The following is a 21,620-nucleotide window of genomic DNA, read 5'->3' as shown; positions in this document are numbered from 1 at the left end:
ATTAAGAGTCTCATTTTGGTGGATTCATAGCATAATGGGTTAGAAAAACATGCAGTTCTTTTTCATAAGGACATCAATTTCCATAATACACTGGGTAATGAATTTATCTGTTCCAAAATTATTTATAACCTTACACTGTTGCTTTAACATTTGGAAAATCAATGTATAGAAAAAAAACCACAGCATTCCTAATAAGGTGCCAATTTAAAAGAGTATAAATTATTAAAACAGTGATACTAATTGAAAAGCCTAAATCATTTATTCTAAAATAAAATTCATTATAGATTCTTAAATGTGATACACACACACAAACACACACACACACACACAAACACACACACACACACACATATATATATATATATATATATATATATATCCTTATATCCATATATACATATTTTACCACAACTTAGTTAAAAAAACACTATTTGATTTCACTGAATTTTGAAATAGTCTTATGAAGGTACACATCCCATTGTGAACAGCCCCATTACTTTCATGTCTATAATAAAAATGAATAATTAAAATTTTTTCCTTATTCTCCATGTTCAGTCAAATGCATAGATGCTATTCTTATGCTTTCAGAAAACTCATTCAGTGGTTTAAACAATAGGGAATGCTATAGAAGAAATAGACAATAAAATAATTGTTCAACAAAATACATATGTCTGTATCTTTTCATTTTCTGGAAGATAGAATTATATTAAATCATTTTACTATATTGGCATTTTGAACTCTCTTTATTGAAGTGTATGTGGAAGATGCATAAGTAGGTGCCTATGTATGTGTGTGTTTGTGTAATACACTACAGGTCTCATTACCAGTGTTTAACATTGACTTTTCTCTAATTTTGTTTTATTGGTTTTTTTCCTATTTTATCTACAAAACAGAATATATAAGATTGATATTGAAGAGCTGCAATGTTCAATCCTTTAACAAAGTTCTCTCATTTGAGGATAAGTTTTTTTAAGTATTATTTGCACAATGCTTCAAGGGCATTATTATTATCATAGTGCATTTACTAATAAAAAATGGGAGGAAGAAAAGAGTTTTGTCATTATGAAAGGACGATAATGGCAAAGAAGGAGAAGAACAATGATGGATTAAGTCTAGTTTACATAACTGGTGACTCCTGCACACACATGTGCCTATTTCCAGTGTTCTTCAGTTTATCCAAGTTAGATTTGTTCATTTTCCAACTGGATTCGAGTAGTGTATTTTAACAGCCATATAATTGCAAGCCCTGTGACAAGATCCTGTTGTTTCTCACCAACAAACATTTCTTTAGATCCAAGAGTCCTAATTTCCTATCTTTCTTTTTTTTAAACATTTTTTTATTTCATGGTCAGTAGATTCTTTTTATACAAAATACTCTGTTTCACTTCTAAAACACACTCTTCCCAGTACTTCCCCAACTCTCTTTCCATTTGGTTCCACACCCTTTCTGTCTTTCATTAGAATACAAACAGGCATCTGAGGATCGAAAATAACATAAGATAAATCACAAACAAACAAATCAGAATACAACAAAACAACCAAACAATTGGAATGACAAATGAACCCAATGATAAGCCCAAGAAACACTTGTAGATTCATACACACACATGTTTATTCTTCCATAATTTTCACAGAAACACCATACTGAAGTTATAATATAGAAATTCTGTCTTCTGCTCATTGGGTATAGAGACTCTGTTTTAGATTATGATTAAAATCCTTTCTATTTCAGAACAAAATAAAATTTTATTCTTTTGTAAAAATTGTGCATGTTCTGAATGTACAGTTGATGGCCATATCTTTCAATTGAATATATAATTCATCTTTATCAATATAGAGGTATCCTTGAGATTCAATACAAAGAAAAATGTGCAAAAAAGCAACCATTGAAATACAAGAAAGCTTAATACATTTAAAATTGAATGAAAGACTAAATGCAATTATTTTAAAATTGAAATGATCATGAAAATTTATGCACATGTGTATCACATCTTACTATATTGCAAATAATATGTTACATTATGGAATGCCTATAACATTTTCTTATGATTAAAATTACATGAAATATTTATGCTAATCACTTAAATTAGTTAGTACAACTTTCCTATGACTCATTCAATATCATTTTATACAAATTACCATCATTTCTTGACCATGTGCACATAATGCAACTATTAATACCACCTTTTATTTCCCAGTTTTTGCAAGGCAGTTTTCACATCCTTGTTTCTCAGACTGTAAATCAGTGGGTTCAGCATAGGAATCACCAGAGTGTAAAACAGGGAAGTCATTTTGTCTTGATCTAGAGAATAAGAAGTACTTGGCTGGAAGTATGTAAAAAGCAGGGTTCCCTGAAAAATTGCAACAGCTGTCAGGTGAGAGGTGCAGGTGGAAAAAGCTTTAAACCTTCCCTTGGCAGAAGGGATCTTCAAGACTGATAGGATAATGTAGCAATAGGAGACAAGGACTCCTGAAATAGTGCTCAACTCAATAAATCCAAAAATAATGAATATCATTAACTCATTGACATGAGTATCTGAACAAGATAGTAACAGTATAGGAGGGATATCACAGAAGAAATGATCAATCTCATGTGACCCACAGAAACATAAGTGGAATGTTAATGTGGTGTGTATCAAAGCATCTGTCATTCCTACCAGGTAAACACCAGCCAGAAATTGGTAGCATACTCTACTGGACATGTCTACTGCATATAGCAAGGGGTGGCTTATAGCTTTGTACCGATCAAAGGCCATCACTGCCAGCAACACACATTCAACATCTATAAAGATACAGACAAAAAAGAATTGCAAAGCACAACCAACAAATGGGATGGTTTTGTACTTGCTGAAAATGTCTATCAACATCTTGGGCCCAACTGCAGAGGAGTAGCAGAGGTCAGAGAAAGAGAGGTGGCTGAGGAAGAAGTACATCGGTTTTTGGAGCTGGGGATCCATCTTGATCAAAATGATCATTCCAATATTAGTTATGAGAATAATAAGATAAATAGCTAGGAACACAGTAAATACTAGCACTTTCATGTCAGGGTTATTGGTAATTCCCAAGAGTAGGAACTCAGGTAATAAAGAACAGTTTTCCTTGTCCATGATTTGTTCTTCTTTTCCTATCATGTAAAATTCAAAGGACAATTGATTACATTTCTTTTTCTGGATATATTAATATATCTTCCTTAAGACACAAGATAAATTTATTTAATTATATACATCTAAAATGAGTGAGGGAGGCATAGTTTCGAAGAGATATTGTTATATAAAAATAAAGTTCTACTTTAAGAAGTTTAAGATGAAATCTGAATGGTTTTGTAATTCATGAGACATCAGAATTTTCTGTGTTTTCATCATTCATATTAGAAAGTGCTTTTGACAAAAAATTAATGGTGAGTTTTGTATGTAAAATGGTACAAAGAAACTTTCAAATTTAGAAAGACAAAACAAGTTTGTGAATTATCACGTCTTTATCTAAAAGAAATGCAATCATTACATATTCAATAAACATAATCACCTGAATCACCAACAGTTATATTGAAAGACAGTTATTAAATAGTATTATGATTCCAGTTTTAGAGTATAGTTTTAGTTAAAATCAAAATAAAATTTGTTGACTTTTTTCCTTTGGTCATTATTTGAGGGTTTGCCAAACTACTAAAACACCTCTGTGTAACTTGATTGACTCCTTCTATGAATCCCTTAAACAGCCAATAAGAATGAAATAGAAAAGACTTTATAATAAGTACATTTTAAATTGTTGGATTTTTAGTGATTTTATTTACCTAACACACAGAACATGGTAGTTATTTCAAAGACTTATGGCTGATTTGCCCTTTGTCTATGGTGATTATGAGCATACATGGGAAATGCCTGTCTGTATACCTAGCTGCCTATTCACCTGGCTATCATTCATCTATCTAAATTTGAATGTGGGTAATTAGCTGTTAGAGTTTCTAGATTTAAATATCATGGCATGTGGTGCATCTAGAATTAAAGATACATATTTTAATATTTCATATCTATTTTTAGTTGAAAACAATGAAAAATAACTACTTGAATACTTGTTACATTTAATTGAATAGTTAGACATTATTTAATCACTACAAACTCACCAATGGTGGTTTTCAAAATGAAATAGCTTTTTATTTCATTCTCTATTTTTTAGATGCTAGATTCATTAGCCTACCTGAGATGAGAAAGTCCTTCCTACCTTGTACTGGTTTCAGAAGTATATATCTTGTTAATTTATTTATTTTCAACTACTGACAACTGGGATTTACACACTTGAGCGTCTGCCCTCACTCTTCTACATTATTCAAATATGAATAATTAGATATGTATCTTCTCCTGAGAATAACTGCATAAGTTTCAGTAAAGCTAAACTTTTGATTCTTTACTCTTTTCACCAATTGATCCTTGAAAACTTTGAAGAGAATTTAATTAACTATAATTATATTATAACTATAATTATACTGTAGTTTAATTAACTATAATTATAGTATGACTATAGCAAACTTATAATTTGCTATCATGAATCACCTTCCTCAAATGAAACCAAATATCCAATGAACTCAAAATGGGACCTATATTGATAATTTTCATTACTTACCCCTTTTTCTCCTTTTCTTTTTTCTTTCCTTTTCCTTTCTTTTATTTGAATTCTGAGATAGTCTTCTTAGTCTGTAATATACAGTAATGTTATCACATATATTTATCATTAATCCATATTTCATTATTGTCTCCAATCACCATGGCAATCACAATCCTTACTTTTGATTTATTATCTTAGTTACTGATTTGATTGTGCTTTCATTGTAGCAGAAACCGTACAACCATGGCTTTGAAACATGTCTTCATGAGTACATAGGTGTTTAGGTATTTAGATATTCAAAAGCCACTGGTTGACATTAGTGAAATGTATAATTTAACACAAGGTAAAAAGTTGGTTGATTATATTTTTACATACTTATATACAAAATAAGTAAATAATGTGTACACAAAGCAATTATCATAACAGATGGTTGTTTAACAAGGTTATGACAATTGAGACAGTAAAATTTTGTATAGTAAATAAGGGAAGAGGTAGTTAATAATTATAAAAGATAGCTTTTCATTTGAGTCACTCCTTATAGCCTAATATCTCAGAATTCATTACTTTCAAAATATCTCAGAGCTATCCAGAGTTCCTTTATTTCCCTGGCTAGTATGTTTGCCAATTAATACTGAGTATCTCAATCCAAAGACACCTCTCTCAGACAGTGGGTTTAAACATTTTATTTTCCACTTTGAGGCATCATGATTTGTATTTCAGGACTACTTTACAGCTTATATGAAGGAAGTGCTAGTTAATTAGTTTCTTCTTTTTCATTATAGCATAAAATCAATTTTCTCAAAACATAATATTTCCATAAAATGAAAGTTTCTGAATGTGTTAAAAATAACAGTGTGAGGTGGGTAAAGTGGTACATGCCTTTAATCCCAGAACTCAGCAGGCAGAGTTGGACGATAGCTAGGGCCACATAGAAAGATGCTGTTTCTCCATAAACAAACAAAAAAATCACATTCAGTAAACATATATTTAAAGTGGAAGAAATAGTAAGAAAATTTTAATGCAAACATGTGTCAGAAAATTTCTGCACAAAAGATACTACACATACATGCACACACATGCATGCACACACACACACACACACAGAGGAACCTTATATATAGATTTATTTATTTATTTATTTATTTATTTATTTATTTATTTATTTATGTTTTTATGTGTATTTGTGTGTGTGTGTGTGCTTATATGAGTGCATGTGCACTACATGTGCGAAAGACCCTGTGGAGATCAGAAGAGGGCATTACATGAGCTGGAACTGGAGTTATAGATAGTTTTGAATTGACATGTGGGGTCTGAGAATCAAACTTTGGTTCTTTGCAAGAGGAATGGATGTTCTTAATCATGGAGCCATCACACAATCCCAAGAAATTTCTTTCAAAGGAACTTCTGTATTATACTTTACCAGACCTATGTTTATAAAATTAAATACTCAGAGTAGCATCAAAAAATGTTCCAATTAAGTCATTTTATGTTCAATTAGAAAATAATCTCACTGCTTGTTGAGTCCTCTGTCATAAGCAGAGCTGTCCTGAGCAGCCTGCTTTCCCAAGGGCAATTTCATTTCCCCACCACCTCTCCACCCATGTTCATCAGACCAGTAGATCCTGAACCACATAGGTATGTTTTCCTTCTACCACCCATCCTCCCTGATGGCTTTACAGCTTATATAAAGTAAGTGCTAGTTAGTTAGTTTCTTCTGGAGCTAGCAGAGCTGCTGTAAGTAGCTTTCTGTCCAAGGGGGACCTCCATTCTTCCCCTACATCTTCTTCCTCATTCCTCAGACCTGCTGAGCTTGAACCATACAGATATGCTTCCCTTTCCCCACCCACCTTCTCTGCTGGCTGAGTCCTCTGGAGCAAGCCTAGCTGTCATGAGCAGCCTCTTAGCCCACTGTCTCTCTCACAAGCTTCATCAGATCTGTAGGCCCTGAAAATGTAGACCTGCAGATCCTGAACCATAGAACTCAAAGATACCTGTTAGAGGCATACCACAGCAGGATCATTGAGGTTAACTACCCCTCCAAATACCTACTACAACAGAAACATCCAGGGACCAAAGCCACCTAGATGGCTAAAGGTCCTCCAAAGAATACAATCAACAAAAGCCAGAGCAATATGCCACCTTCAGAGCACAGCTAACCTACTACAGTAAGCCCTGGATTTGCTAACATAAGAGAAGCACAAGAAACTGACGTTAAATTCAATCTTATAAAGATGATAAAGGTTTTTAAAAAGAAAATGAACAAACCTCTTAAAGAAAGAGGAAAATACAATAACAATTTAGAGGTCTTTAAAGAGAAAACAAATAAATCCCTTAAAGATATAAAGGAAAATGAAATTAAACAGGTAAGAAAAATAAATAAAACTCTGCAAGACCTGAAAGTAGACCTAGAAGCAACAAAGGACAAGAAATAAGATGTAAGTATCACCAAGAGAATACAGCAGATGAAAGAGTGAATCTCAGGCATAGAAAATAAAAAAGAAGAAATTAATACATCAATCAAAGAAATGCTTAATCTAAAAATTCCTGACACAAAATATCCAGGAAATACAGGATAACATGAAAGAATCTAACCTAAGAATAATAGGAATAGAGGAAGATAAGGAATCCCAGCTCCAAGGCCTAAAAAGTAGCCTCAACAAAATCATAGAAAAAAAGCAAAACAAAACTTTCCCAACCTAAAGAAAGAGATGCCTGTAAACATACAAGAAATTTTTAGAACACAAATTAGACTGGACCAGAAAAAAAATCCATCCACCACATAATAATCAAAATGTAAAATCTACAGAACAAAGAAAAGTGTTAAAAGCAGAAAGGGGGAAAAAAGCAGGTAACATCCAAAGACAAAGCTATTAGAATCACACCTGATTCTCAAGAAAGACTCTAAAAGCTATAAGGACATGGACAGACAATTTGCAACCTCTAAAAATCCAGACCCTCATCTTCATCTGTAGGCTGCTGTCAGAATACTGGCTTCCAGGCAGCTAGGATGAGGGCCTTAAATCCCATGCTCAAAGTGACATACCTACTCCAACAAGGCCACACATATTATAACAGGGTCACACTTTCTAATAGTGCCACTACCTGGGCCAAGCATATACAAACCATCACAATACCCAAATTTATGGAACACAATGAAAAGCAGGGCTAATAGGGAAACTTATAGCCCTAAGTACTCCCATGAAGAAATTAGAAAGTTCTCATACCGGCAATTTAAAAGTTCACCTTAAAGCTCTAGAAAAAAGAAGCAAGTACACCAAAGAGGAGTTCCCAAATAACGCCGCCAACTGGAACCAAGTGTTCTCATATATAAGCCTATAGGGGACATTTATCATTTAAATGATAGCATCAAGCTGGCTAGCTTGTTGAAGTGATTTTCCTGTTCTTGCCTCCTGGGCCCTGGGATTGTAGATGACCAGGGCAACTGCCTGGCTTTCAAATGAGTTCTGAGAATGCCAACTCCAGGCTTCTTGCTTGTGTGCCAAGTGCTTCATCCAATGAGCCATCTTCCAGCCCTCGTTTGATATGTTTAATTAGGGTTCTTGTCTATTTGTTGTTATTCAGCCAAGCACTGTGCATCTTTACTCCTTATGAAAATGGAATTCTTAATATTTTCCCCTTTCCACAGGTTATTTCTCTGTTGTTTCCACATAAACATTCCCTAATTTGACATGATCAATTTGGCCTGCATGTGATTTTGTCATGAAACATTCTTGCTTAGATGGATATCTTGTATTTTCTTCTATAAGGTTTATTGTTTGGAGTCTCACTTTTAAGCTCTCTATCAATTTTTACCTAAGTTTTGTGTATAGTTAAAGATGAGGATCATTTCATTAGAGACTGAAAAATAATCTGATAAAATTCAGATACTACTGTTGATGCCAAGAAGCACTTTCTGACAGGAGCCTGATATAGCTGTTGACTGAGAAGCTTTCCCAGAGCCAGACCAATACAGATGCAGATGCACAAAGCCACACATTGGACTGAGAGCAGAGACCCCAATGGAGAAGTTAGGGCAAGGACTAAAGGAGCTGAAGGGGTTTGCAACTCTATAGGAAGAACAATATCATCCAACAAGATGTCCCCAGAGATCCCAGGGACTAAACCACCAATCCAAGAGTACACATGGGGAGATCTATGGCTAAGCGGTATATGTAGCAGGGGATCCCCTAATATAGCATCACTGGGAGGGGAGCCCGTTGGTCCTGTGGAGGCTTGATGACCCAATGTAGGAGAATGCTAGGGCACTGAGGTGGGAGTGGACTGATGGGGGAGCACCCTCCTAGAGGCAGGGGGAGGATGGAGGGGATGGGGGTTGGTGGAGGGTAAACTGAGAAGAGGGATAACGTTTGAAATGTAAACAAATAAAAAACAATGAAATTCAAATAAAGGGAAAGAAGAAAAAAATCTTATTCATATGTTTTTTCTTACATATAGATTTACCTATTGCTAGTCACAGTCCTTATCTATTTGATGTCAGTAATTATCTTTGTTTTCTAATTGTCTATAAGGACTTGGATCTCTCTGCATTTCTAAGAAGCTATCCAATTATTCAACAGTTGGATTATCATTGTTTTCTACAAATAGGACGATTAACGAAACTGATCAGATATTTTTATCTTATACAGCATGAATAATATGCCTCTAAATGTTTTTATTTTATATTTAAATTCGTAAACTTTCAACACAAATGTCATATTCAGAAAATATGTAAACAGTAAATTATCAAACACTCAAACCATTTGAATTAAATGATTCAGTACATATTAAATTTTGCCAAACTTAGAGATCTTCGTTTATGTGTATAGTGAATTGCCATGCACAAAGCTTACTAATATGCTTCTTCAGTTACAATAGTAGGGTAGTGTATGTATTTAGACAGAAAAAAATGCACTTAAAATGATGATTGACAAGAAATCCGACTTGAGCTGCAGATCTTGAATGGTTACAATTTTTAGAGTGACTACAAGCTATAAGATTCTTGCTGTGAAAAACAATTATGCTGAGGTTTGACAAGACTGGCAGTCTTTTAGTACAAATAGTTAACTATTGAAATAAAGTAGTTTTCATGAAACTATTATGGACAATGTAAATTAGCCAATTAAGCTGAAATGTTTACTGTCTCTGCTATGTCACTTCCATCTTCTCAAAACCACCTGTTCTTAGTAATGTTTACATTAAAGCTTCTGGATATGCCCTAAATAGAAAAAAAAAAAACAATTCTGAATATAGAGTATTGATATTTTCAGTAATATTTTTAGATTTGCCTGTGACATTTGAAATGATTTAGTTACAAATTTTTACATCCTAAATATTTCAGTAAATACAAAGAGCTTTTACTTAGAAAAGATATTCTTTGTAAGATTCCAAGTAATAAAATTAACCTCAGGTGAGCCTGGAGCTGATACTGTGCCACAGTGCTCTATACCCAAATACTGCCCGGAGAGACCTGGTCTCTGAGGAGTGCAGGCACACCTGTGAGCACAGTTAAGACCACCACTTTTGCTCTGAGGCACCTGCTCAGAGACCTCAGGACACAGGAACTGAGGAACAGCTTGAGACAGGATCCCTCTGGTTTTCATCTGAGTTTGGAGCTGATCCTGTGCCACAGTGCCCTGAACTAATCCCGTGTCACAGCTCTTCATACCCGAATAGTACTGAGAGAAAGCCTCCCAGGAGTGATGGCATACCTCTGAGCACAGGTTAAGACCACCACCTCTTCTCAAATTCCTGACACAAGAGGGACCAGCTTAGAGTCATCAGGACACAGGAACCAAGGAACATCCTGGGACAGGATTCTTCAGGTTTCCTTCTGGATATGGAGCTGACACTGTGCCACAGCTCTCCATACTCAAATTCATCTGAAGAATACCTGTGGGTCTCTGGTTCCAGAGGGTGTCCCAGGATGATCTCCCAGCTGAGGACAGAGTGAGAGTAGGGAGGGTCTGCTACGTCTCTGCCACTACCTCTGCCTGCGTCTCCACTGTCTGTTGGTCTCTGGCCAGGCATGGTGTGAAAGGTCTGGGCCAAAGGGTACAGAGCGCAAGCAGGGAGGAGAGATTGTCTGCCCCCACTGCTGCCTCCACCTGAGTCTCCCTGTCACAGCTAGGTCACTCCCAGGTGTTGCACCTGTCTTTCAGCGCTGAGCCTATAGGAAGCCGGCTAGCTGGCAAGGAAGTAGCTTGGTGCCCCAGGAAGGTTCCAGGAGAGCAGATCTCTCCCCAAGTGTTACACCTCTAGTGTTACAGCTCTTGTGACAGAGACTCTCAGACACCAGGATGATTCTCAAAAGTGCCTTTACTTCTCCAGAATAGAGCCCTTATATACAGTTTCAGGGTGGGTTAGGGTCTGGCAGCAGATAACGCCTATTGGCTTGGTCCAAGAGCTTGGAGATACCTCATCTACATGTGGGAGAGCCTGAGGCACTGTTCCTCGTGACTGGTCACAGACCTCTTTTTGGGAGGGGCTGTTGAGGGCCAAAGCTGAATGAAAAGAACCAGGGCCTGGGGACAAAAGTCAAACACCTGCCATCCAGATAATGGTCCAGGGTTCAAGACTCGCTCAACCATGTTCCCAGGTGCTTCTCCCAGCCCAGCACCCCACAAATACTAATCTCCCAGAAGTACTGACACACAGGCTTGCAGGAGAGACAAGCCATAGTCAGAGACAGCAAGACCAGCTAACACCGGAGATATTCAGATGGCTAGAGGCAAGGGCAAGAACATAAACAACAGAACCCAAGGCTACTTGATATCATCAGAACTGAGTTCTCCCACCACACTGAGCTCTGGATATCCCAACACACCAGAAATGCAAGACTCTGATTTAAAGTCACACCTCAGGATGATGATAGAAAACTTTAAGAAGGATATAAATAACTCCTTTAAGGAAATACAGGAAAATACAGGTAAACAGGCAGAAGCCCTTAAAGAGGAAACACAAAAATCTCTTAAAGAATTACAAGAGAATACAACCAAACAGGTGAAGGAATTGAACAAAACCATCCAGGATCTAAAAATGGAAATATATTCAGTAATGAAATCTTAAATGGAGACTACCCTGGAGATAGAAAACCTAGCAAAGAAATCAGGAGTCATACATGCAAGCATCACCAACAGAATACAAGAGATAGAAGAGAGAATCTCATGTGCAGAAGATACCATGGAAAACATTGACACAACTATCAAAGATAATGCAAATGCAAAATGATCCTAACCTAAAACATCCAGAAAATCCAAGAAACAATGAGAAGACCAAACCTAAGGATAATAGGTATAGATGAGAGTGAAGATTCCCAACTTAAAGGCCAGTAAATATCTTCAACAAAATTATAGAGGAAAACTTTCCTAACCTAAAGAAAGAGATGCTGATGAACATACAAGAAGCCTACAGAACTCCAAATAGACTAGACCAGAAAAGAAATTCCTCCTGTCACATAATAATCAGAACATTAAATGCACAAAACAAAGAAAAAAATACTAAAAGCAGTGAGGGAAAAATGCCAAGTAATAGATAAAGGCAGACCTATAAGAATTACACCAGACTTTTCACCAGAGACTATAAAAGCCAGAAGATCCTGGAGTGATATACAGACCCTAAGAGAACACAATTGCCAGCCCAGAATACTATAACCAGCAAAACTCTCAATCACTACAGATGGAGAAACCAAGATACAAAACCAAATTTAAACAATAGCTTCTCACAAATCCAGCCCTACAAAGGATAATTGATGGAAAAACTCCAACACAAGGAAAGAAACTACAACCTAGAAAAAGCAAGAAAGTAATCTAAAAAACACATAAGAAGATAACTACATAAACATAATTACACCTCTAATAACTAAAATAACAGGGAGAAACAATCACTTTTTCTTAATATCTCTTAACATCTATGGACTCAATTCCCCAATAAAAAGACACTGACTAACAGACTGGATAAATAAGCAGGACCCAGAATTTTGCTGCATGCAAGAAATGCACCTCAGTGGTAAAGACAGACACTAACTCAGAGTAAAGGGCTGGAAAAAATTTTACAAGTAAATGGTCCCAAGAAACAAGTTGGAATAGCCATTTTAATTCAAATAAAATCGACTTTCAACCAAAAGTTATCCAAAAAGATAAGGAAGGACACTTCATACTTGTCAAAGGAAAAATCTACCAAGATGAACTCTCAATTCTGAACATCTATGCTCCAAATGCAAGGGCACCCACATTCATAAAAGAATCATCAGATCCTACTACAAAGGCCTATACTCAACAAAACTGGAAAACCTGGATGAAATCAACAATTTCCTAGACAGATACCAGGTACTAAAGTTAAACCAGGAGCAGATAAACCATCTAAATAGTCCCATAACCCCTAAGGAAATAGCAGCAGTCATTAAAAGTCTCCCCATTAAAAAAAGCCCAGGACCAGATGGTTTTAGTGCTGAATTCTATCAGACCTTCAAGGAAGACCTAATAGCAATTCTCTTCAAACTATTCCACAAAATAGAAACAGAAGGAACACTACCCAATTCCTTCTATGAAGCTACAATTACACTCATACCCAAACCCCACAAAGACCCGACAAAGAAAGACAACTTCAGACCAATCACCCTTATGAACATTGATGCAAAAATACTCAATAAAATTCTAGCAAACCGAATCCAAGACCATATAAAAACAATCATCCATCATGATCAAGTATCCCAGGAAAGCAGGGATGGTTCAATATTCGGAAACCCATCAATGTAATCCACTATATAAACAAGCTTAAAGAAAAAAAACACATGATCATCTCACTAGATGCTGAGGAAGCATTTAACAAAATTCAACATCCCCTCATGATAAAAGTCTTGGAAAGATCAGGAATTCAAGACTCCTACCTAAACATAGTAAAAGCAATTTACAGCAAACCAGTAGCCAACATCAAGCTAAATGGAGAGAAACTTCAAGTAATCCCACTAAGATCAGGGACTAGACAAGGCTGCCCACTCTCCCCCTACCTATTCAATATAGTACTGGAAGTCCTAGCCAGAGCAATTAGACAACAAAAAGAAGTCAAAGGGATACAAATAGGAAAGGAAGAAGTCAAAATATCGCTATTTGCAGATGATATGATAGTATACTTAAGTGACCCCCAAACTTCCACCAGAGAACTCCTAAACCTGATAAACAACTTTAGCAAAGTGGCTGGTTATAAAATCAACTCAAACAAATCAGTAGCCTTCCTCTACATGAAAGATAAACAGACTGAAAAAGAAATTAGGGAAAGGACACCCTTCACAATAGTTGCAAATAATATAAAATACCTTGGTGTGAATCTAACCAAGCAAGTGAAAGACCTGTATGACAAGAACTTCAAGTCTCTGAAGAAAGAAATCGAAGATATCAGAAGATGGAAAGATCTCCCATGCTCATGGATTGGCAGGATTAATATAATAAAAATGACCATCTTGCCAAAAGCAATCTACAGATTCAATGCAATTCCCATTAAAATCCCAACTCAATTCTTCACAGAGTTAGGAAAGGAAATACTCAAATTCATATGGAATAACAAAAAACCCAGGATAGCGAAAACTATTCTCAACAAACAATAAAAGAACTTCTGGAGGAATCACCATCCCTGACCTCAAGCTGTACTACATAGCAATAGTGATAAAAACTACCTGGTATTGGTACAGAGACAGGCAGGAAATCAATGGAATAGAATTGAAGACCCAGAAATGAACCCACACTCCTATGGTCACTTGATCTTTGACAAAGGAGATAAAACTGTCCAGTGGAAAAAGGACAGCATTTTCAATAAATGGTGCTGGTTCAACTGGAGGACAACATGTAGAAGAATGAAAATTGATCCATTCTTATCCCCTTGTACAAAGCTCAAGTCTAAGTGGATAAAGGAAAACCAGATACACTGAAACTAATAGAAGAGAAGGTGGGGAAGAGCCTCGAATACTTGGGCACAGGGGAAAAGTTCCTGAACAGAACACCAATGGCATATGCTCTAAGATCAAGAATTGACAAATGGGACTTCATAAAATTGCAAAGTTTCTATAAGGCAAAGGACACTGTCAATAGGACAAAATGACAACCAACAAATTGGGAAAAGATCTTTACCAATCCTTCATCTGATAGAGGGTTAATATCCAATATATACAAAGAACTCAAGAAATTAGACTCCAGACAACCAAATAACCCTATTAAAAATGGGGTATAGAGCTTAATAAAGAATTTTCAATGGAGGAAAGTCGAATGGCTGAGAAGCACCTAAAGAAATGTTCAGTATCCTTAGTCGTCAGTGAAATGCAAATCAAACAACCTTGAGATTCCATCTCACACCAGTCAGAATGGCTAAGATTAAAAACTCAGGTGATAGTAGATGCTGGCAAGGGTGTGGAGAAAGAGGAACACTCCTCCATTGTTGGTGGGACTGCAAGATGGTGCAACCACTTTGGAAATCAGTCTGGCAGTTCCTCAGAAAATTGGACATAGCATTACCTGAGAATCCAGCTATACCACTCCTAGGCATATACTCAGAAGATGCTCGAACATATAACAAGGACATATGCTCAACTATGTTCATAGCAGCCTTATTTATAAAAGCCAGGAGCTGGAAAGAACCCAGATGTCCTTCAACTGAGGAATGGATTAAAAAAATATGGTATATTTACACAATGGAGTATTACTCAGCTATTAAAAACAATGAATTCGAGAGGTTCCTAGGTAACTAAATGGATGGAACTAGAAATTATCATCCTGAGTGAAGTAAGCCAATGACAAAAGAACACACATGGTATTCACTCACTGATTATTAGATATTAGCCCAGAACCTTGAAATGCCCAAGATGCAACTCACAGACCACATGAAGCTCATAAAGAAGGAAGACCAAGTGGGGGTGATTCAGTCCTTCTTAGAAGGAGCAACAAAATACTCAAGGGAGCAAATATGGAGACAAAGTGAGGGACAGAAACTGAAGGAGGGGCCATCTGAAGACCATTCCACCTGAGTATCCATCCCATGTGCAGTCACCAAAGGTAGATGCTGATGTGAAAGTCAGGAAGTGCATGCTGATAAGAGCCTGATATGGATGTCTCCTCAGAGTTCTTCAAGAGTCTGACATATTCAGAGGCAGATGCTCACAACTAGCCATTGAACTGATAATGGGGTTCTCAATGGAGGAGTTAGAGTGAAGACTGTAGGAGCTGAAAGGGTTTGTGGCACCATGAGGAGAGCAACAATACCAACCAACCACAGCTCCCAGGGTCTAAACCACCAGCCTGGGAACACTTAGGGAGGGATCCAGGGCTTCAGCTGAATATGTAAGAGTGGAGGGCCCTGCTGGGCATAGGTGGAAGAAGAGAACCTTGACCTCATGGAGGCTGGACGCCCCCAGGTGGTGGGAATTTTGAGGGTGGGAAGGTGGGAGTGGGGGGGTAGATAGAGGTTATATCCACAGAGAAGAAGGGGGAGGGGTGAGGGGATAGGGGGCTCCTGGGTGGGTGGGGGATGGGGTAAGGGGACAACATATGAAATGTAAATAAAACATCCAATAAAGAAATTTAAAAAAAAGAAACTTTACTAAAACTCAAAGTACACATTGTACCACACACAATAAGATTGGGAGACTTCAATACTAGACTCTCATCAATGGACAGATCATGGAAACAGAAAGTAAACAAAGACACAGTAAAACTAACAGAAGTGATGGACCAAATGCATTTAACAGATACGCATGAAATATTTCATCCTAAAACAAAAGAACATACCTTCTTCTCAGCACCTCATGGGCTCTTCTCCAAAATTGACCATATAATCAGTTACAAAACAGTCTTCAACAATACAAAAATACTGAAATAAATCATGCATCCTATCAGATCACCATGGACTAAGGCTAGTCTTCAATAGCAAAAAACAAAACAAAAACAGAAAGCCCATATATACATGGAATCTGAGCAATGCACTATTCAATGATAACTTGGTCAATGTAGAAATAAAGAGACTTTGAAGACAAGAAATGAAAGGTTATGGTTTTAAAATTATATGTTTTTGTGCCAACTTGACAAAATGTGTTTGTGAAGGTTAGTTTTAAATTTTACCTTGCCACAAACTATAATCAAGTCGGAAAAGTGTCTCAATTGAGAAAATGTCTAGATCAGTTTGTCCTATCTTAAAAAAAGACAAATGTACAAAAACATGACTATGTTTTGACTATGCTTTTCTCTGATTTAAATAAACTAAATAATTAATTGTAATACATTTTTGTACTGACTTAGACAACCCATGCAGTAAAGTCTTATCTTATTTCATTTTATTGAGACCTTGAAAGTACCTACTTATATTCAATTTTCTTTTTTTTCTTTTAACTTTTTAGATAATTAAATAATTTCTGTATTTGCATTTAAAAAATAAATAAAATTGACCTCAGGACCAAAAACAATAGCCCATTGTTAAAGCACACTTGTCTAATATGCTTGAATCCCTAAAGTTAGTTCCCATTTAAAAGGAAAGAAAAGAAAGAAAAGGAAATGCTCCAAATATTATTGAGTGTAATAATTACCTCTACAAGTAATTAACACTGACAGTATTTTTTCAGTAATTACCAATGTGTTTGTATAAGCACATACCCCAGTGGCAGTAATCCCATTTGGGATGCCCAGGATCCCTTGGAAAGATATATTTGGGATCTCAGTTATCAGATCCCCAGTGGCATGAGAGTGTAGTAAAAGCCCTTTGTTCTTCTGTGAAATTATTCATTTAATCTATTCGAAAGCAGTCCTGTCCTTGGTAAGTCATTTTTGTGGGAGTTAAAAGGACTTCCCTTACATAAAAATTACATTTTGTGTATCTGAGATAAATAAAAATAATGAATCATGACTAAAATGGAATGAAAAAGATAAAATGATTTGTTTTGCACTAGTAATATTTTGTACTTTTTCTATTATTGCACAATAATCTGTAACATCTTTGTGTAAATACACTATTTTTGTTATAGATATGAAATTACCTATGGTGCCTGTCTAAAATATTGAAATATTTTGTTATAATTGATCACTTTTTGCTTTATGGATTTTTTAAAATTTCATTTATATTAAGATTTCTGAGGATTTTGAGAAGATTTTCTGTCTTCTATTTATTCTCTTTATGCCTTCTCCTGTTACTATGACTACCATGAGGCATGTTTCATCCTAAGTTCCCAGGAGTGGCTATGATGCTTTTCTAGGAAATGAGAAAACTTTTCCTCCACTCAGGCTGGCTCAACGTAAACTAACTAGGAAGTCTTGTCAACCCTGATATTTGTTCTCCACCTGCCATGTCTTTGACTAATAGCACATTGTTAAGTCATACCTGTCAGCTCCTAGATGAGTGTCTTTGTGTGCTATTCTAAGCATCTACCTGACATGAAATAGGAGTAAGGTAGTCTATGCAATTGTGGGGTCATAATTGTTTTTATCTCCATTTTATCGAATTTCCTCTTTAACCTTAAACTTTTTTTATCTTCCATCTATAAGATAAAGTTGATACGATAAGGTTGATGAGGATTGTAAGTTTTACATAGTTTCTTAAGTTTTTTTAGTGACAAATCAATAAGCTACAAGAAAAATATTTGGAACGTTACATTATAAATGAGAAGCCTTTATATAGCTATTAGTTATTGTTTGTAAAGCTGTGTAAACATAATTAAAATACTATTTTCTGCTTGTTATTCTGTCTAAAAAGTGATGTATGAAGTAGACAAACAGAAATTGGAGGAATCAAGAGATTACAGACAGATGCTAGACAGACTGACAAGTAAATAATGTATAGACAAACCTATAAATATATACATAATTCTGTAACTTAACATGGAACCACAAGATATGTCAATTCTGCCTTATAGATTGTACTGAATATTAAGTTTCATAAACTTGTATAACATGAATGTAGCCAAAATAGATTCTATCTTACTTCACACTAACTAAAGGGAAATGTCTTGGTTAATATCTTAGTTCTTTAAAAATTGCCAAAACTGAGAAATACTTTCCACTATCCTGAATGTGGTATACCTTCACATTTTCTGTTGATAGCTTTTTCTCTGATAATGAACCTTCTGGTCTCTGATGTACACATATTGTGAGGGACAATTTAATTATTAAATATGAAAGACATCATTCTAATTATTGACACTACCTTAGCATTTATTACTCCAGTAAATAAATATCTAGAAACAGCTGTTTCCCTTTATGAGGCTTTCAGATAACATTAATATAGGCATTGAATACTTTACTAATCTCTTTCATATTTTACAAAATAATTTTCAAAATTAAGTACATATTTCCTTTACTGCAAAATTAAATCACATGAAATCATTCAAATATTTAGTCATCTACCATTTAAATACCCTAGAGCACAAAAACATTGTCAGACTTCTCAGATACAATAACTTGTTTCATACTATGATAAAATTGTCAGTTATTATGTTTGTTACTTGTATTTATTTGTGAGAGTGACAGATAACTTAAAGTCATTATAAATTAATTTATGACCAAATGTTACAATATTTTTTCAGTCAATTAATTAATATTTAGTGGGTTATGCTTTTAACTACGCATATGTTACCAAAGATGCTTACCACCTGACCAACATAATCAGCTTTTATTAATATATGGAAAACAGAAAATTTTCCTAAGTTTTCTCTAGCTGAAACATACTCAGCTTATGGTTCCTAAACGTTGACTTGATTTCACTATTAATGCTTCTGGTTTTCAGTTGGTAAATATAAGCAGTTACCTAGTATGTGCTTTGTTGTACAACTACAATCACATTTACAAAGCATAACTCATGTTACTATTCCTTTAATGAATTACCACATCCAAAACATCTTGGGAAGGATTTATTTGGCTTGCACTTCCACATTAATGTTTTTCATTAAAGGAAATAAGGACAGGGACGTAAAAAAGACAAGAACGTGAGGCAGGAGCTGATGCAGAGGCGATAGAGGAGTACTAAATACTGGCTTGTTCCTCATGGCTTGCTCCAACAGCTTTTTCTATAGAACAGCTTTTCTATAGAATGTTTGTCTATAGACAAACATTTCAGAGATAAACTTATCCACAATCAGTTGAACCCTCCCAAATAAATCACTAATAAAGTCAATGCCTCACAGTTTGGCCCACAGTCCAATATTATTGAGGAATTTTCTCTTTTGAGGATTCCTTCTCGTCTCCATTGAGGCAGCCTGTGTCAAGTTGACAAAAACAAAAACAAAAACAAAAAACAGAGCATCACGCAAGTAACTTCTAAATCTCGGTGTTTGGAGACCAAAAAGAAATGGAATGAGACATTGCTAAAATTCTTGGTGGGGGCACAACCTTCAGGTATTAATTTAAATACATATGGCTTTTCTTTTAACATAGTCAATGTTTCCAACAATAGTTTCTTTATTCTTATCAAGATACTACATATTTATGTACAGAAATGTAAACAAAATAACTCATGGCTTATACATAGTACAGAAAATGCCAATCGTCCCATGTCAGAGTCGTGAATCAAACATACAAGGCCATCTTTAGTTCCTGGCATCTACAAAAATCTGAAATACACCTCTCAAATACTGTGTTTTGAAACAGTTTTGGCATACTTTTTTATTTCTTTACTAGCCTATTTAAAATCATGAAGTAACCTTATTCTGAATTAGTTCACTCTTTCCAACTGTATCATATTTTTAATACTTTGATTTCTCAAAAAGGTAAAGTCTACATAGTCATGGAATTTACAAATGGAAACTACACCTTGGTCACCGAATTTATCCTGTTAGGATTTCCAACACGGCCTGAACTCCAAATTATCTTATTCCTTGTGTTTCTGATGTTATATGGCCTGATTTTGATAGGGAATATTGGCTTGATGTTGTTAATTAGGACAGACCCACACCTTCAAACACCTATGTATTTTTTTCTCAGCAACCTCTCCTTTGTAGACCTTTGTTATTCCTCAGTCATTGTTCCCAATATGCTTGTCAATTTCCTCTCAACAAAGAAATCTATCTCTTACCTCGGCTGTGCGCTTCAATTTTATTTCTTCTGCACATTTGCAGATACCGAATCCTTTATCTTGGCTGCCATGGCGTATGATCGCTACGTTGCCATCTGTAATCCTTTGTTGTACACAGTTGCAATGTCCAGGAGTCTCTGCATATGGTTAATTGTGCTGTCATATGTTGGTGGCAACATGAGTTCTCTGGTTCATACATCCTTCGCTTTTATTCTGAAATACTGTGACAAAAATATCATCAATCACTTTTTCTGTGACCTCCCTCCTCTGCTAAAGCTTTCCAGTACAGACACGTCCATTAATGAGTGGCTGCTTTCCACTTATGGGAGTTCTGTGGAGGTCATCTGCTTCTTTATCATCATTATCTCCTACTTTTTCATTCTTCTCTCAGTCTTGAAGATCCGCTCTACAAGTGGGAGAAAGAAAACCTTCTCCACATGTGCTTCTCATTTGACCTCAGTGGCCATCTATCAGGGCACGCTTCTCTTCATTTATTCTCGGCCCAGCTCCCTTTATTCTCCCAATACCGATAAAATCATTTCAGTGTTCTACACCATTATCATTCCAGTACTGAACCCATTGATTTACAGTTTGAGAAATAAAGACGTGAAAGATGCTGCCAAGAAAGCTCTAAAGTCTAAAATACAATCCTCATGACAAAGACCTCTTCAAGATTCATCTCATCCCAACTACAGATGCCTATGGGGAACTACAGACAACAAGAACAGTTGATATATAAATAATCAACTGACACAACCATTCAAACAGTTGTTCATCAGCACAGTCAAATATATTTCGTAATCCCAACTCATGGTACCCTTTAAGGTGTTAAAAGTGAAACTACGTGTGATATGGTACATCATTGTGATTCAGGGGTTCAGGGGGCAGAGGCAGAGGCAGAGGCAGAAGCAGAGCAGGAGGATAATTGAAAATTTTGAGCCATCCTGGGCCTCTCCTCTCCTCTCCTCTCCTCTCCTCCCCTCCCCTCC

At 35.9% G+C, this 21,620-nt stretch overlaps 2 protein-coding genes across 2 annotated transcripts; one reads left to right on the top strand and one right to left on the bottom strand.

Moving 5' to 3' along the window:
* Positions 1-2,174: 2,174 nt before the first annotated feature.
* LOC114637411 (olfactory receptor 5W2-like) lies at positions 2,175-3,131 on the bottom strand. The gene has a single exon (XM_028785638.1). The coding sequence runs from the start codon at positions 3,129-3,131 to the stop codon at positions 2,175-2,177; it is 957 nt and encodes a 318-aa protein (XP_028641471.1).
* Positions 3,132-20,343: 17,212 nt separating this feature from the next.
* Positions 20,344-21,288, top strand: LOC114637455 (olfactory receptor 5I1). The gene has a single exon (XM_028785671.1). It carries the CDS (start codon positions 20,344-20,346, stop codon positions 21,286-21,288), a length of 945 nt encoding a protein of 314 aa, XP_028641504.1.
* The last annotated feature ends 332 nt before the right edge of the window (positions 21,289-21,620 follow it).

The sequence above is a fragment of the Grammomys surdaster genome, unplaced genomic scaffold, assembly GCF_004785775.1.
Source record: "Grammomys surdaster isolate TR1022 unplaced genomic scaffold, NIH_TR_1.0 125284, whole genome shotgun sequence".
In the NCBI taxonomy this organism is placed as follows: domain Eukaryota; kingdom Metazoa; phylum Chordata; class Mammalia; order Rodentia; family Muridae; genus Grammomys; species Grammomys surdaster.
Note: the sequence above shows the minus strand (reverse complement) of the source record. Positions and strands in the feature narration are given on the sequence as shown.

Bases quoted from the DNA above. Each gene is read 5' to 3' on its own strand.
- LOC114637411 (XM_028785638.1), bottom strand. From the start codon at position 3,131: ATGATAGGAAAAGAAGAACAAATCATGGACAAGGAAAACTGTTCTTTA.
- LOC114637455 (XM_028785671.1), top strand. From the start codon at position 20,344: ATGGAATTTACAAATGGAAACTACACCTTGGTCACCGAATTTATCCTG.